General features: G+C 33.2%; 1 protein-coding gene across 2 annotated transcripts in view; it reads left to right on the plus strand.

Moving 5' to 3' along the window:
* The window catches only part of LOC110831387 (uncharacterized), a 37,111-nt gene that overhangs the window by 9,721 nt on the left and 11,674 nt on the right, over window positions 1–15,716 (plus strand). For both annotated transcript variants that reach the window (XM_087347457.1, XM_087347458.1), the window contains exon 2: window positions 5,072–5,303. In XM_087347457.1, coding sequence (XP_087203583.1) covers window positions 5,281–5,303 — 23 coding nt within the window. In that variant the 5' untranslated portion in view covers window positions 5,072–5,280. The remainder of the gene's footprint in view (window positions 1–5,071; window positions 5,304–15,716) is intronic.

A 15,716-nucleotide genomic window follows, 5' to 3' on the forward strand; every position in this document is an offset into this window, starting at 1 on the left:
ACGTCCGGGCTATGGCAGTCTTTTGTTTTCTGACAAAGACAGGTGTGATTGTGTTCTGTGTTGTGTTTGCAAGGTGAATGTTGAGTTAGTGTTCTTGTGTTTCTACTGTTGTATTTTAAGTGTTGTAACCACGAGGAGATACTTAATGCCTTAAAATTCTTTATTACTGGGCATAAATTTTGAACACAGTTCAAATAATCATGAAATGAGTATCATGGAATGTATTTTGATTCTGGTTTTGTTGTATTTCCTGAGAAAAAAATAGCTTTATCGTAACAAAATAAATAAAAGTACCACTAGAACATATTAAAATATACTAATCGCAAAATAATTATGCTAATTTCATGGTAGTGTTACCGAAGACAGCCTATTAAAGTTAATAGGCTGTTTCTTTGTCTACAAAATAAGAATAAGTCTTTATTGATCAAGAATAAACATAACTTTTAATGTGATGTGATATGAAATCCTGATGGTGTAGGACTCCAGTTCTATTATGACGCTGAAAAGAGAAATGTGTGACTTAAGCGTTCGTGCAAGAGCTTTTTCAGTTGAAGCTCTGATTGGACTGAAACGTCAACGAACAGAAGATACGGGTAAGAAAGAACTTCTTCCTAGCAAGTTCCTACGTCTCACTGTCAACAACACCCAAAATCACGTGACCTCTCATGATCCATCTTGGTGTGTCTGTCTAAAAGGAAGTAAGTAATATCCGATCGTTCACTTCCTGTCTACTTCTGGAGTTCTTCATTTGCACAGCTTACCCCGAGTGAGTAAATCAAAAATCCCCTCCCCCCAAAGAATCTATAAGCCTGAATCGGTTATATTTGTTTACGTAAACGTTGTTGGCATATTTTTACAACTAAACATTCCAAGGTGTTGTCTACATAGAAAGACGTGGCGCTATATCGGATTTGATTATAATGCTTAACGGTACGAATATCTGATACAGATATTGGCAAGTTGGCGCTTTACCGGGGTATCCCCTTCGAAATTTCATAGGTAAATTCAAATTGAGGGTTTAATTGGTGCTGTATCGAGGTTTGACTGCATTTGCTCTATGTTCAACTTATATTTACAAGTTTATCTATGATTGTGTTTTAAATTCGGTAACATAGTTTGAAATTATTCTGTCTATTTTAAGTTGTTGGGTATAGATGAAATATTGGTAAATGATAACGTATCCCCAGTTAATTTCACAAATATAATCTAAGAAGTGATTTGAAGTATATCTCTGTATATGATCGTTCATTGGGTCTATTTATTTATTTGAGATCTCAGTTCAGAGAATGTGTCCGATTAACCCAGGATTTTTGCGACCAATAGCACTAACACAACTGTCTTCATTGGCGTAATTTACTTATCATAAACCTAAATACTCATTCTTATCATAATTGATCTACTCCTTTCACCCCAATTTCAGTTATAAATTCCTAAATTTTGTTTTATCATTTACATCTAGTTTTATTACGGGAAATTTTCGATATTAATTAATTCTGCATCATCTGTTATTCTCTTGTAAGCCGTTTCTTCGTTGACAATTATAGTTTTCCACTCATAATCTGTGTTTTGTTCACAATCTTTATCATTGTTTCAAGAACGTTAACTCCTTAACTGTTCCCTCTCAGCTTTCAGATCTGTCTGTATTGTTCCCTTCCTGATTACATTTTAACATAGCTTCATTAAAATGTCATTCATCACTTCCTTCACTTAAAGACGAATTTGATTGATTTTGATTACCTCAAGTCATTAGGTTCCAATTTATAACACACGCATACTCAGTCTCTAGATCTACTATAAACACGAATCTGAATATTTGCATAATTTAACAGTTGATTATTCTGTTATGTTGTTTTAAATGACTTAAGTCATATGGCTTCGAGATTTAGTCTATAGACGTAAGTCAATAAAATGTATTTAGTAATTCTTCTATCTTATAATAGGCCTACATATCCAACGAAATCTTATTATTTTTAAGTTTAAACCAAAATAGGCCTAACCAAAAGCTCACCAGGTCATGGGTTAGCAAATCGTAAATGTATAGCACACGCAGTTGATAGAATGTTGTTAAATTATCCAATAAATAATCCGTGTCATTTAACAAAAATGTATAATTATCAGCAGAGAAGTTACACAGGACTTAAGAATATATAGCATTTCAATGCGTATTTAAATTCATGAGTTAATATTCTGAGATGTGTTTCAATATGCCAATTCCTGGCCGCTACGCACGTAACCCTACGGCATGAATAATTTTTCCGTGGGTAACTAATTCAAAAAATATTACTCGAGCTACCGTACAAAATGGACCTGCTTTTATATTAAGGCTCTGCAGGTGCTGAAATTGGTTTAAAATGTAAATATAAAGGGTTGTCAATGAACTGCTCTTCAAATTCTTTGTATGTGGGCCTATTAATATTTTTGATATCGTGATATTATCTAAATTATTTTTAATTTATTTGAGATATGTATAGTCATAACTCTGTTGAAGACACTGATTGTGAACTTTTGGCTTGTGATGCACTGTAGTTTCACAGAACGCATCCCATCCATTACTTCTACCCTGCAAATAGAGGCGATATGATCCTCCTAAACGTTGGTAACTACCTACATATCTATAGTATCACAAACCAAAAACACCGAATGTATGTACGAAGTTTTTGTTGGTACCCTTGAGGAATCTGGAGCAAATTCCAGGACTGCAGAGTCTTTAAAAAATTTTCCATATTCACAATTCACGAATATTGTTTATTATTTTTTTTTATTATTATATTTTAATTGCGTCATGTTTGTGTTATATCAATACATATATTTATTTTTCCAGTCTATACACAAAACTTGTTTTAAAATAATGTTGTTTAAATTTTTTTATAACATTTACAATATAAATTGCATTATGTTATATTTTATGGAGCTTTTCTGTGTCGTATAATATTACATCTATCACAGCGCTTTTGATTTCGACGACATGTTTCGATGTTTACCACATCATCTTCAGGCTTATTAATTCATACAGTTGCAGTTTATCGTCTGTGGATATCAGACGTCCGATACATCACAATACAACCTGATAATGAAAATCAAAATGCATACTCCAAATCAAGATGAAGACTGAAAATTAAAAATCAATAAACGCAATGCACAAAAATGTACAATAGTTTTTAAAAATGTAGGTTATCTCGTACAAATATTTAAGAAAATTCGACCAAGCCTCAAAATTTACTGAGGAAACAAAGGAATCAGTACCCAGGAAATTTATTTTTAAAATCTCCTGGGAACAAGAAATCGTATTAACTGATCATAGGGCGTTGTTAACATTTCGTTCTGATTATGTCGTAGAAATAAGCGTTGTAAGTTGCATCTCTGTCAATAATAAAATTGAAGAAGGCAGTTGTAATTAGACCTAATAATGTCAACAAATCTCTTTTATCCATGCAAGTAATCGACTGTTATTAAGCTCTCCGGACGACACCCATGAATCATTTTGAAGAAGTGGTTGTAAATTATGTGGAGACTATGGACAATAAAGGAACTATATTATTTGTCTTTATGATGGGATAACTGAAGATGATACATTGTGTGCCTTAGGCGTGTCTGCAGGTCGAGATAAATAAGTTAGTTCCGTATAAAAAATTTGTAAAAATTTAAATTTTTTTTTTCAATTATAATATTCTATTAAATAAACATACAGTAGCGACAGGTATCTTATTTATCTACGTAATAGCCCTGCTTTTTAATGTATTTGTTAAAAACATTCTACAAGTTTCATGTTTCCATCAGAATAAAATATTTGCGTTGGCTTCTAAAAATTTTTATTTTATAATTCTCATTTTAAATGCGATTTCTTCAATGCTGATATTTAAGTTTTTCAAGACACTATGATGTATCTGTTCCTTTATCTAAACCACTGTTATAATTGGCATATGTTCAGTTCATCATCAAAAACTTGGCATGAGAACATCTTCAGATACACAAGTAATTCATACAAAATATCGGAACGTAAAAGATGTTGAACTGTCATGTTGTTACAGTGTCGGAAGTTTGAAAGGAAGATTTCCGCTTATCAGCAGATAAACAAATAAATTGTATTTGTTCGCCGTGATTGTGCGAGGCTGGATGTTTTCGGCTCTTTTCACATTACATCAAACATCTGTCTCATATTCTTTATCACTATCGTATTCCATGATAATTAGTTCATAATTAATACCAAAAAGATACTAAATTGAATGGTTTAATATTTCTGCAAATTTGCATAGACCAAGGAAAATGATTTATAGTCTGTACTCAAATAGTAACCTAGCAACTTCATGAATCTGGTAAAAAATATATTTAATAAATGTATTTTTTATAGTTTATTTAACGACGCCTTATCAGTAGCTCAGGTTCTTTAGCGTCGAAAGAATAACGAATGTGAAAAGTTACGGAATGAAGCGGTCGTGGCCTAATTTAATGTACTAAACCTTAATTTGGTTGGAGGGACTAAGGAAAACCACTAAAACAGTCACGATACCTGGTCTCCGGGCCGAGATTTTAACCCGGAATCTTCCGAATACGAAGCAAAATTGTTAATTACTCAGAGCCACGACGTTTGGTTTAATTAATGAAAGGACCAGATATATGATAAAGAATGTTACGAAACATTTGAAGATTTTTGTATTTGCTACTGAGCACTTCGAAATGTAGAAGGGTTATTTGTTTCATTCACTGTAGGGTAGGTCATTTGTGGACTTATATCAGAAAACGATGTTTTCTAAAACAAGTTTAAAGTTTAAATGCGTCATGTTTGTGTTTTATAATTAAAATATATAATATAATTCAGGTCTATACACAAACTTTATTTACAGATATTAAAATTTAAAATTTGTGCTATTAGTAGTAACGATGAATAGCGCAAATTTTAAATTTTAACATCTGTAAATAAAGTTTGTGTATAGACCTGAATTATATTATATATTTTAATTATTATATATTTTAATTTCTAAAACAAATTAGTCCAAATCCTTATCAATTATAAATTTCCCATCTCAGTGATTTAGACGTACAGAACTTAGTAATGGCGTTGTTACTATTGCAGATTCCCAGGAGAAGCGAAACGAAGTGGACCTCGGTGACCCTCATCTGTCTCGGACATCAACAAATAATGCATCGGAAGACGAGGACACTTCAGGAAAGAAAATAAATCCCCGAAATGAAGGAGACCCACAGCTGAGACTGAAGCAGAATTTGAAGGTGGAACTTTGTTCCAGGGATCTTTGGAGGAAGTTTCACTCTCTGGGTACGGAGATGATTATTACGAAGGCCGGAAGGTAAGAATGGTTAACCAACCATTAGTTAGCACATAATATTTATACCATAAGAATAATCTGAGCAGCGCGTAGGAGCTTTATGATTATATTAAATTCTATGTCTGATGGGAAATAATCTAATATATTTTATTCGATTTTTAGGTCAGTATATTAAAGTAGCCACAGCGTATGTCAATATCTTCCTCAGTTTTAAATCAAGACCGAAAATCTTTATCTGCTATAAGATATTCACAACAAGCAACGCGTTCATCATCTATGCTGACAGACAGACAGGTCATTAGGTTGACCAGGCAAATCAAGAACCAATGTACACGTTTTTCCTTTATACATTTGTCAGTACATAGAAGAATAAATTATTATTGGGTATGCTCATGTCGAGGGATATTTTACTGACACCAGGAAGTATATATGCCTAAATGTTGGCCACACTGGCGATAAAATCAATTATATTAATCATTAAAACAACTGTTATTCGGATTTTCATATAGCATTTATAAGTAAAATATTATTTTACCTGACCCCCAAATACAATATTAAAAAGACGTTCTGGGTAGAAATTACTTTCTTCTGTTTTCCTTGGGAAGTTTTCATTTATACAGAGATACTAATTAAAATATATCCCCTTTTAAAGCCGCATCTCTTATAAATAATACTTAAAAATTCAGTCCCTGCCTCAATGAAAATAAAACGTGTCTCCATTACATAAATCTCATAATCTATGGGTGTATGGTGTTTAGGTAAATTATCACTGTTATACCTTAGAATCATATAAAATTCATAAATTTATTTTGTGCTCAAAACGCAAAGTTATTTGAGGTTAAAGCACACAGATTTTAGCATAATTAAGAAATAGCCCATAGAACGAGTATATTAAAGATTATTTTGAATGAATTAGTTTTCAAATTTAGCCTAAATCAAAGGGATTTTAATCATTTTAATCATTAAAACTGTCGAATTATCAATAATGACTGTAATTTTTAACCTAGGAATATATTTTATGAGAATTTTGTCCGTTTTAATTTTGTTTAATCGAAAGTCAGTCTGCGAGTTGTGTAAATATTAGATGGTTTTAAAAACTTGTGCGGAATAAAAGTCAGTTCCTTGCTGTGCCCCAGAGAGTCACGTGACCTGGCTTTGGATTGCACGAACACACACACACCAACGAGAAATATGAAATCATCACATGAGACAATTTTGTTTACCGTAGGATTACAACTGCAATCTGATTCCAAATGCCTTAAGATAATCCTGACAGGTTTAAGCCAGCGCTGATATAGCTGGATTGAACAGCTATAACGAAGCTTCGTTACTATGGAGAATTCATGTGTTTTGTGCTCTTATCTACTGCTAACAGAACAGCTAAAATAATTCTTAAGCAAAGTCAATTCCCGCTCCGGAAATTAAATCACCACCAACATCACCGCATATTGTGATGAGCTGATATGAGACCTGGATTAATTAATCGTGTCCAGTTCGAAGTTCTCTTGATTAACAGTTCCCTGGTTTGTTTTGTCGTAATGAACTTTTATGGTTGATCGGTTGGTGTCATGTGTCGTCACACTTTTGAAAACTGTGTCAATTGAGATGATTTTTCATTAAAGGTTTATAAACGAGAACCTGTCGTGACGTGTTTGATGATTGATTATTCGAATATTTTTTGATAATTATATTGAGACCGTGAGATTTGGCTGAAGCGATAAGCCTACTGGCTTACTTTTCAGATTTATAGTTTTGATGCGTCATGTTTGTGTTTAAAATTCACATATATATTTATTATTCAAGTCATATACACAAACTTTCAAATTTTGATGTTAAAATTTAAAATTTAAATTTGATATTCTGCGCCATTCATCGTTATCTCGATGTTACAATGAATGGCGCAGAATATCAATTTTAAATTTTAAATTTTAACATCAATAATTTAAAAGTTTGTTTATATGACTTGAATAATAAATATATATGTTACTTTTCAGAGTTCTCCACTTCGAATCACGGTTGGAACATCGGCCATCATGACTCAAACTGATTATAAATACCGTCAACACGACATGATTATTAATTTATACCTCAATTAATAATTTGATTAGGGTTTTGTGTGTGTGTGAAATCACGTTTTAACAAACAACACTTAATTTAATTAAGCATAGAACTATAAGTAATTTAGGGTTTGAAGATTTCTGTCTTCTGGGTTATTGCGCCGTGTAGACTGGTAGATTTCCATCAAATTTTCAGAGGTCATACTGCCTCCATCATCAGGGCGATTCACCGCTGTAAAAACCTCAAATCCTACAGGGTCCCTACTATGGTAAATATGATTAATAAATAATCATTTTAAAAATTTAATTTGGAACAACTACAATAGTGAAATATATGAGGCCATGAAAGGTAAATTGTGTCACAAAATCATGCACAATTTTCGTACAAAATCTCTTGAAAAACGTCCTCTCGGACGACGTGGGTCTTAGGTTAGGTTAGTTTGTTACGATGTAAGATAGATGTAACGAAGTCAAGACCCTGAGCATTGGCGGAATTGTAAATGAACAGTGCCAAACCTTCGGGTCTTCTGACGCTGTGTTAACTTACCCTAAGCTCTGCGATCTTTTAATTAATATTGTTCCAATTTTCGTAATCACAGCCTCGAAAAAACTCATACCTTACTTAGTATCCTCCTAAATTTTATGATTTTATATAATTATCATAACTATCTCCTAGATAATTTATCAGAGTCTCCTCTTTGATTCTTACGATTTAATATCGCAGAATTACAATTCATGCATAAACTACGATGGTTTCATGCTCCTGTAGAGGTTAGAATTACGTTTCATACAGTGGTCAGTGGCTTTAGAAGTTCCCGTGAGTTAACTTATTTATAGATTTATGAGATAGTAAAGTTGCGTCATATTGTGATATAATAAATATATATTATTTAAATCTTGTCCGTCTAATCACAATAAAGTCTTATTAAATATTAAAATATTACAATAATTAACATTTAAAATATTTAAAATATTAAATGATGTTCTTTATCGAAATATTCGATTTACATTAGACCATCATTTTTCATGTTTCACGACATGTTTCAGTTCCTAAAAGAACCATCTTCAGGTGTATATAATTATATAAAGATTCAAATCAATAATAACTTAAATATAATTTCTGAAATACAATTTCAATTACATGTCGTGAAAAATGATTGTCTAATGTAAATCGAATATTTCGATAAAGAACATCATTTAATATTTTGAATATTTTAAATTTTAATTATTGTAATATTATAATATTTAATAAGACTTTATTGTGATTAGACGGACAAGATTTAAATAATATATATTTATAGATTTATGTCAGTGGACTCCACGTACATTCTTCATAAATGTCATAACAACTGGCTCATTGGCTCCCATGAGGGGAATAATCTATTATTAACACCAGATCTGGGAAAGGGAAGTTTTCTGAATTTCTATGTCATTCTAGGTTGAGGATTACCATTGGATCACAGGACGAAATTTATGCTCGGCTAAAACCGAGCTCTAAACAATAAATACAAACATGAAACAAACATAACAAAGTTCACACAATAGCCTAAGTTTGTAATTAACATGACGAGAAGCGTAGTTAAACTACTTTGACGTCATCATTTAATTTGCGTTCATCGCCTTAATGGCAGCTGTGTGTCACGCAAATTGCTGACAGATATCTGGCATAATTAACGTACGTAAGCAAAGGTTCCTTTTTTGGTCGATTACTAAATTCATCTAAGTCACGGTTCAGTTGACATAAGGGCGAGAAGAGAAAACATCAATTAGTACGGAAAGCGCTGAACACTTGTAGGCCCTGCACACAATTTCCGACATCGTAACTTAACGTGTGTATTTGTACTCTGAAAATTATGTTCCAGCTGTTGGTTACAAAACAGGTTCCTATTCGACTTTTAACTCGGTAGTAAAAACACATGAATTTCTCGAATGATGAAGATTTCTGTCTTCTGGGTTGTTGCGCTGTGTAGTCTGGTAGATGTTTACTGACGTTTCAGAGGTCATACTGCCTCCGTCATCAGAGTATGAAGATTTCTGTCTTCTGGGTTGTTGCGCCGTGTAGTCTGGTCGATGTTTACCAACGTTTCAGAGGTCATACTGCCTCCGTCATCAGAGTATGAAGATTTCCGTCTTCTGGGTTGTTGCGCTGTGTAGTCTGGTAGATGTTTACTGACGTTTCAGAGGTCATACTGCCTCCGTCATCAGAGTATGAAGATTTCTGTCTTCTGGGTTGTTGCGCCGTGTAGTCTGGTCGATGTTTACCAACGTTTCAGAGGTCATACTGCCTCCTTCATCAGAGTATGAAGATTTCTGTCTTCTGGGTTGTTGCGCTGTGTAGTCTGGTCGATGTTTACCAATGTTTCAGAGGTCATACTGCCTCCGTCATCAGAGTATGAAGATTTCTGTCTTCTGGGTTGTTGCGCTGTGTAGTATGGTAGATGTTAACAAACGTTTCAGAGGTCATACTGCCTCCGTCATCAGAGTATGAAGATTTCTGTCTTCTGGGTTGTTGCGCTGTGTAGTCTGGTCGATGTTAACCAATGTTTCAGAGGTCATACTGCCTCCGTCATCAGAGTATGAAGATTTCTGTCTTCTGGGTTTTTGCGCCGTGTAGTCTGGTAGATGTTAACCAACGTTTCAGAGGTCATACTACCTCCGTAATGCCGTTCTTGCACTGGACACCTGGAGTTTTCTGTCGTGTCTCCCCACACTTTAGCACTGGGGTGGCTGTTCGATGTTATTGCTCGTTTGTTACAAACAATGGCAGCTGTCTGTAATTTTCCCTGTTTTAATTCATATGCAAACCCCCGTAAATGTTCAGGTAGACCATAAAGCAGCACACACACACTTACTCTCGCTCCAAATACTAAAGTCACAGTTGAGAGATACACAGTTTTTTTTTTGCGTTCAGGAAGTCCCGGGTTCGAAGCAGACAGGAGTCATCTGCTGTATGTAAGAGCTACTCAAGTCTTTGTGACGAATGGGTAATGGGAAGTCACGTTATTTCGCTACTAGAAGACCAAAAAACATTGTGTTATTATTCTTATTTGTTGTAAACCTTATCGGTAAATGCAGTTTATAACCCTAGAAGTAATATAATAATCTTCAATGACAAAGAAAATAAAATAAATGACACATGATACTGCGAACAGCGGATCATAGAAAGCAAAATCTGAGACTTCCATATTCTTTCCAATTCATATATTGAAACACCTACTTAGAACGGAATCCCTAAGACACCTGAAGATCTCTTTTTTATTCAGATTTCCGTTCAGCACAGGTATTTTCCGCTTCTCAATTTTTACCTAAACGTGTATGTGTGTATATTACAATTTCTCTTTATCTAAGTATATATAATTCAAACGACATGCATTTAATTTTAGTTCTGCGCTGTAAAATCTTGTGTTGGACCGTTACATCACTTAATCTCAGTTACCGACTTCGCCTTTCAACGAAAAGTTTAATTTTCAGTTATTGTCAAGAGAGATTTCAAACTCTCACAGCGGCGAAAATAATTATGGCAGACTTTCGGTGATTATCTTGAATTAAATTAAATTAACTCACCTACATTATAGACAATAAAGTGCAAATTAAAACAATGTCAACCTTGAAATAAAGTATGACACAGCAAGATGACTCAGGAGCTATACCACGCCCTATTAAATGTTTGGGACTTATTTCATAGTTGCCTCGATCACAAATTTTCCTCAAAATACTAGACAATAAAAACATAGAAACCGCTTTTATAACCTTTTTTGAAGATTATTTTTCAAACCACGTCTTTTCAACAGCTTAATACAATCTTATTCAGATAAGAGCAATATAAAAGTAGTTTAAGAATCCCTTTAGATATGTTACAGTTTTGCCAATATATGAAACAAATATCCCCCAAGTTTCAATGTACAAACTTTACTGAAAACTTTGTTAACATTGCAGTAACTGACGGGTATTTAAAAAATTTACAGGTTTGTGATAAATAAATTGGCAGAGGAGATGATAGTATCACAGCTGGCCAATAAATTCCCTATCTAGGATCGTAAGTTTTATTACAGTTTTCACAAAAGCCCGTTACTAGTAACTCCATCAACAGCCAGATGAATCCAGTTCACCTGATTCCGGTCAGTGGCGACTGAAAGGTAGAATTTAGAAAGTCCACTTTCGTTGGTTCTCTCAGAACCCATTACTTGATCCATCCCGATATTTTCCTTAGCAGTGTTAGGAATAAGTTTATTTAGAATTGAAAACATTTTGTAAATAAGTGGATTATCACCACAGACGTTTTTTTTTTTTTAAATTGATTGCGTATAATTTACAAGCACGTGTGTGTGTCTCAGTCCCCAAAACCAATCTTACGGAAAATGTCTGATGATAGAAATGTTAGCGTGACACAACTATCGATTTTGCTTCACCTCGAAATGATAAGGTGTAATTTGAAATGTCTCGATACGGCACGTACCATAATTGGGAACGTTTCCGTGTGTAAAGTTATATAAATTAACGGAGTATCGCGTAATAGTAATCACCTCACTTGTTGGTGTGAAATAGCACTTAACATGAAACTGGCCCGCCCCTGCATGTAGGCATACCACCTTGCATGAGAGTTACAGTAGCGTACACATAGTTTGTAGACACGCGAATTTTGAGGGGGGGGGAAGGGTTTCTAAAAGGATAGAAGTAATCGAATGTAATAAATAGTAAGGGGTAACCCGTGTTATTTTTTGTTCCATGATCAGTAGATTTATTTTCAGATAAATCAAAAATCAAAAATCAAAAACTGAAGAAAAAAAATTGGAGTGAAAGTGTAAATAAATTCTATATCAAATCTAAAACTTCTTGACGATGGTGAAGAGTTAATTGAATAAAAATTTACTTGGATATTATCCATCGTCTAGTAAATATAAAACGTAAAACGACGTTTCGGAGATGGGACTCTATCTCCGTCTTCAGGTTCCTACACAGTTGGGCCCACTAGATAGAGCTAATCCCTATCTCCGGACCTTTCTTGGATATTATCCATCGTCTAGTAAATATAAAACGTAAAACGACGTTTCGGAGATGGGACTCTATCTCCGTCTTCAGGTTCCTACACAGTTGGGCCCACTAGATAGAGCTAATCCCTATCTCCGGACCTTTCTTGGATATTATCCATCGTCTAGTAAATATAAAACGTAAAACGACGTTTCGGAGATGGGGCTCTATCTATTTATATAGCACACAATTTGTGTTTTTTTTATATAAATTATTTACCATTTCTATGAATTTTAATCTACACATTGCCTTCATCTTGAATGTAAGTTACTAAATGTTTATAACATCTAAAAATATTTTTGAACAGATGTGTCAAGGAGAATTAAACATTTTTACAGACAATTAAACTTTCCCGTAAATTTTACGGTTCTAAAAATAATTAAATGTTATTTGTATTCATTCATCCTTATTGGGCTAATTTGATATTATAGATTCTCGTTATTTTCACCCCTCCACTGTAACTCTGTTTGTAATAAAACATATACATTTTAGCATTTACAGATTAAAACTCTAGAGGCGACACGATCCGATACTCCAAAGAAATGCATTTTTTAACTATAAATTTTTTTTAAAATTACGATCACGAAATGTTGAATGCGGTCTCCTTGGGGTCCATATTCTTAAATAACTTTTTTATATATTGTAGTTATCTTATTATATATGTTCTATGTGTATTATTTATTATAAACTATTTATATATCCTTTCTTATACTTTTTCTGTTCTTACCATCACGAAATATTTAGCCAGAGATCTTCTTATATTCGTCTTTACGGCATTACAATCCCAAATTTTTTCTCCTTTAAATTTCTGTTTCAGTCAAAATAGAACAGAAATATGGTGAGTCGTTTGGCTTATCCAAATCCCATATTTAAATTACCGCCAATTACCTGCAGAGAAATCAAGGCGAGAAAATATGGGGCATATTCACACCACATATATAATATATGAAGTTTGTTGTGCGCATTTTATAGAATCGTTTACTTATATGATTCCATCTTCATATACATTTGTAACAAAACCTCCTGAACATATCTGGGGCATCCTCTGGTTGAGGGTAGAGGAGACGGACACCAGATGTGGAGGATGGCTGGGAATATATTGAATGAACTGTCTCGGACAGACTACAAGGGGTGGATCCACAGCTAGGGGAGTCAGGGGGTTAGCTAACAACCCTTCGCCGTAAAAATATATAACGTTACAAAGTATTACAGAGGGCCTCAGGCTTTGACTGAATCTTGTACTAGATAAAATTATATAAAGATAAACTTTATAATCCTATATTAAGGTGATTAAATAAAGTGGGATGAGATGGGCATGGCATATAGCACGTATAAGACAAATGATAATTGTATACACAAATTTTGGTTGGATAACTTGTATGGAAAAGACAATTTTAGGGAGACAAAAGTAGATTTGAGATTAATATTTAGATGGATTTTAAACATTTGGAATAAGTGTATAGGCTAGATTTATGTGGCCTTGGATAAGGATCAGTGGCGGATTTGTGTGAATAAAATATCACGGAATTTAGGATAGCATAAAATAAGAGGAATTTCTTCACTAAAAATATTTCCTATCCCCCATGGAGATAGTTAACATCAATTTTCTTGTCTAAAACCAAACGTTTATGCTGATTTTAAGTTTGTTTTAAGTTTTTGAATACCTCAAACAATTCTTCATACCGCAATATGAAATTAAAATTATCCCGGTTTTCTGTCGAAATAATATTGGCAAATTACAAATTTGGCATTCACATTATAGTTTAATAATAATGATTAAAAATTGTCATGTTTATAAGCATGCGCACTACAGAGCAGTTACGATTATGGAGTACCGAGACAACCATTGTCTTATTCTGATCTTGCGTGGCTTAAAATAAAATATAAATTTATTTAAGAGCATTATGTTTATAATTTCGTACCTACAACCCTATTAGTCACGTCTCGTATTGGCAACATTGTATATATAAATCGTCTTCTAGATAAGAATTCAAATACAGTTTAATAATTCAACATGTTAATAACCTTTGTATAGAACCGACAAGGAGGTGTTTTGTTTTATAATTCTTCCTGCTAAAAACGAAACACAAAAGAACAAATCTTTATCTGTTAATAATTTATGTGAGATTCAAATAACACAGCGCGCATCTCACAATAAAATCTCAACAGCTTTTTCTCTAGCTTGGAGGCGTGGTTGTACTGAAACAAACGTGCTTAAGAAGACAAGTGTTGTAATTTGTGCACATCGAGTTGTTAAATTCTTGAGGGTCGACGTAGATTTCGCACCGATAAATCATACCAGGTATTTTTCTTCACGAGGTGAGAGTTAATCGAAATCGATAATTATCGAATCACATCTGTACTCCTGCCACAAACCAATCAGAATTATTAAACCTCCAAATTCTCACGAAAATTCCAGTTTTTTGTATATAAAATATCGACTTGTTTGTTCTTACAGTTTGACGTTATCCATTAGATGATAAAGTTGCGTCATATTGTAATAAATATATATTTGTTTAAATCGTCAGTCTAATCACAATAAAATTCCTATTAATATTAAAATATTACTATAATTAATATTTAAATATATTAAATGATATTCTCTATCGATTTGATACAAAACAACAACAAACGTTCACCCACACAAAATCATGTTAAGCACGACGTACATACAGAACAACTTCGAATACGATATTAAAAAATACAATAAAATCTGGAAGAAAACATCATTTGAAATCTGATAAACATCTGACTAAAAGTTGCATTTAAGAAATTATATTTAAGTTTATATAATTTTATACACCTGAAGATGGTTCTTTTAGAACTGAAACATGTCGTGTAAAAAAGTGATGTTCTAATGTAAATCGAACATTTCGATAGAGAATATCATTAATATATTTTAAATATTTAAATGTTAATTATGGTAATATTTTAATATTTAATAGTTATCCATTACTTGAAAAAGCACAGCAGTCTGGGTATGTTTATAAAACAAATTATTTCATAAATATATCCTTAGGCTGAAATTAATATATCGAGATTAGAGACTAAACATTTCGATTGCGCTCTTCAGGGTTATAGCGTCTTGTAGGTGGTTATCGACGTTTCGGAGAAACGTGTCGGCTTCATGTTATGGCTGACTTAATTTAATCCTGACTTTGGAGGTGATGCCTAATCAGTTCTTAATTAAAATAACAACACCTTGTGATCTGAGGTATTTCGTATCAATTTTCCTCCTGAAATAAATTCAAATTTCTGCACGTAAACGTGTAAATGAAACCTTCTGGCCTCATGAGAACGTTTCTTATAAATTATATTTATTTTATATAAACGTGTCCTGTTGGCGGTA

The sequence above is a fragment of the Zootermopsis nevadensis genome, unplaced genomic scaffold (assembly GCF_977971745.1).
Source record: "Zootermopsis nevadensis isolate Lab colony 2312 unplaced genomic scaffold, Znev_1.0 Znev_ptg000011l, whole genome shotgun sequence".
NCBI classification, from domain to species: domain Eukaryota; kingdom Metazoa; phylum Arthropoda; class Insecta; order Blattodea; family Termopsidae; genus Zootermopsis; species Zootermopsis nevadensis.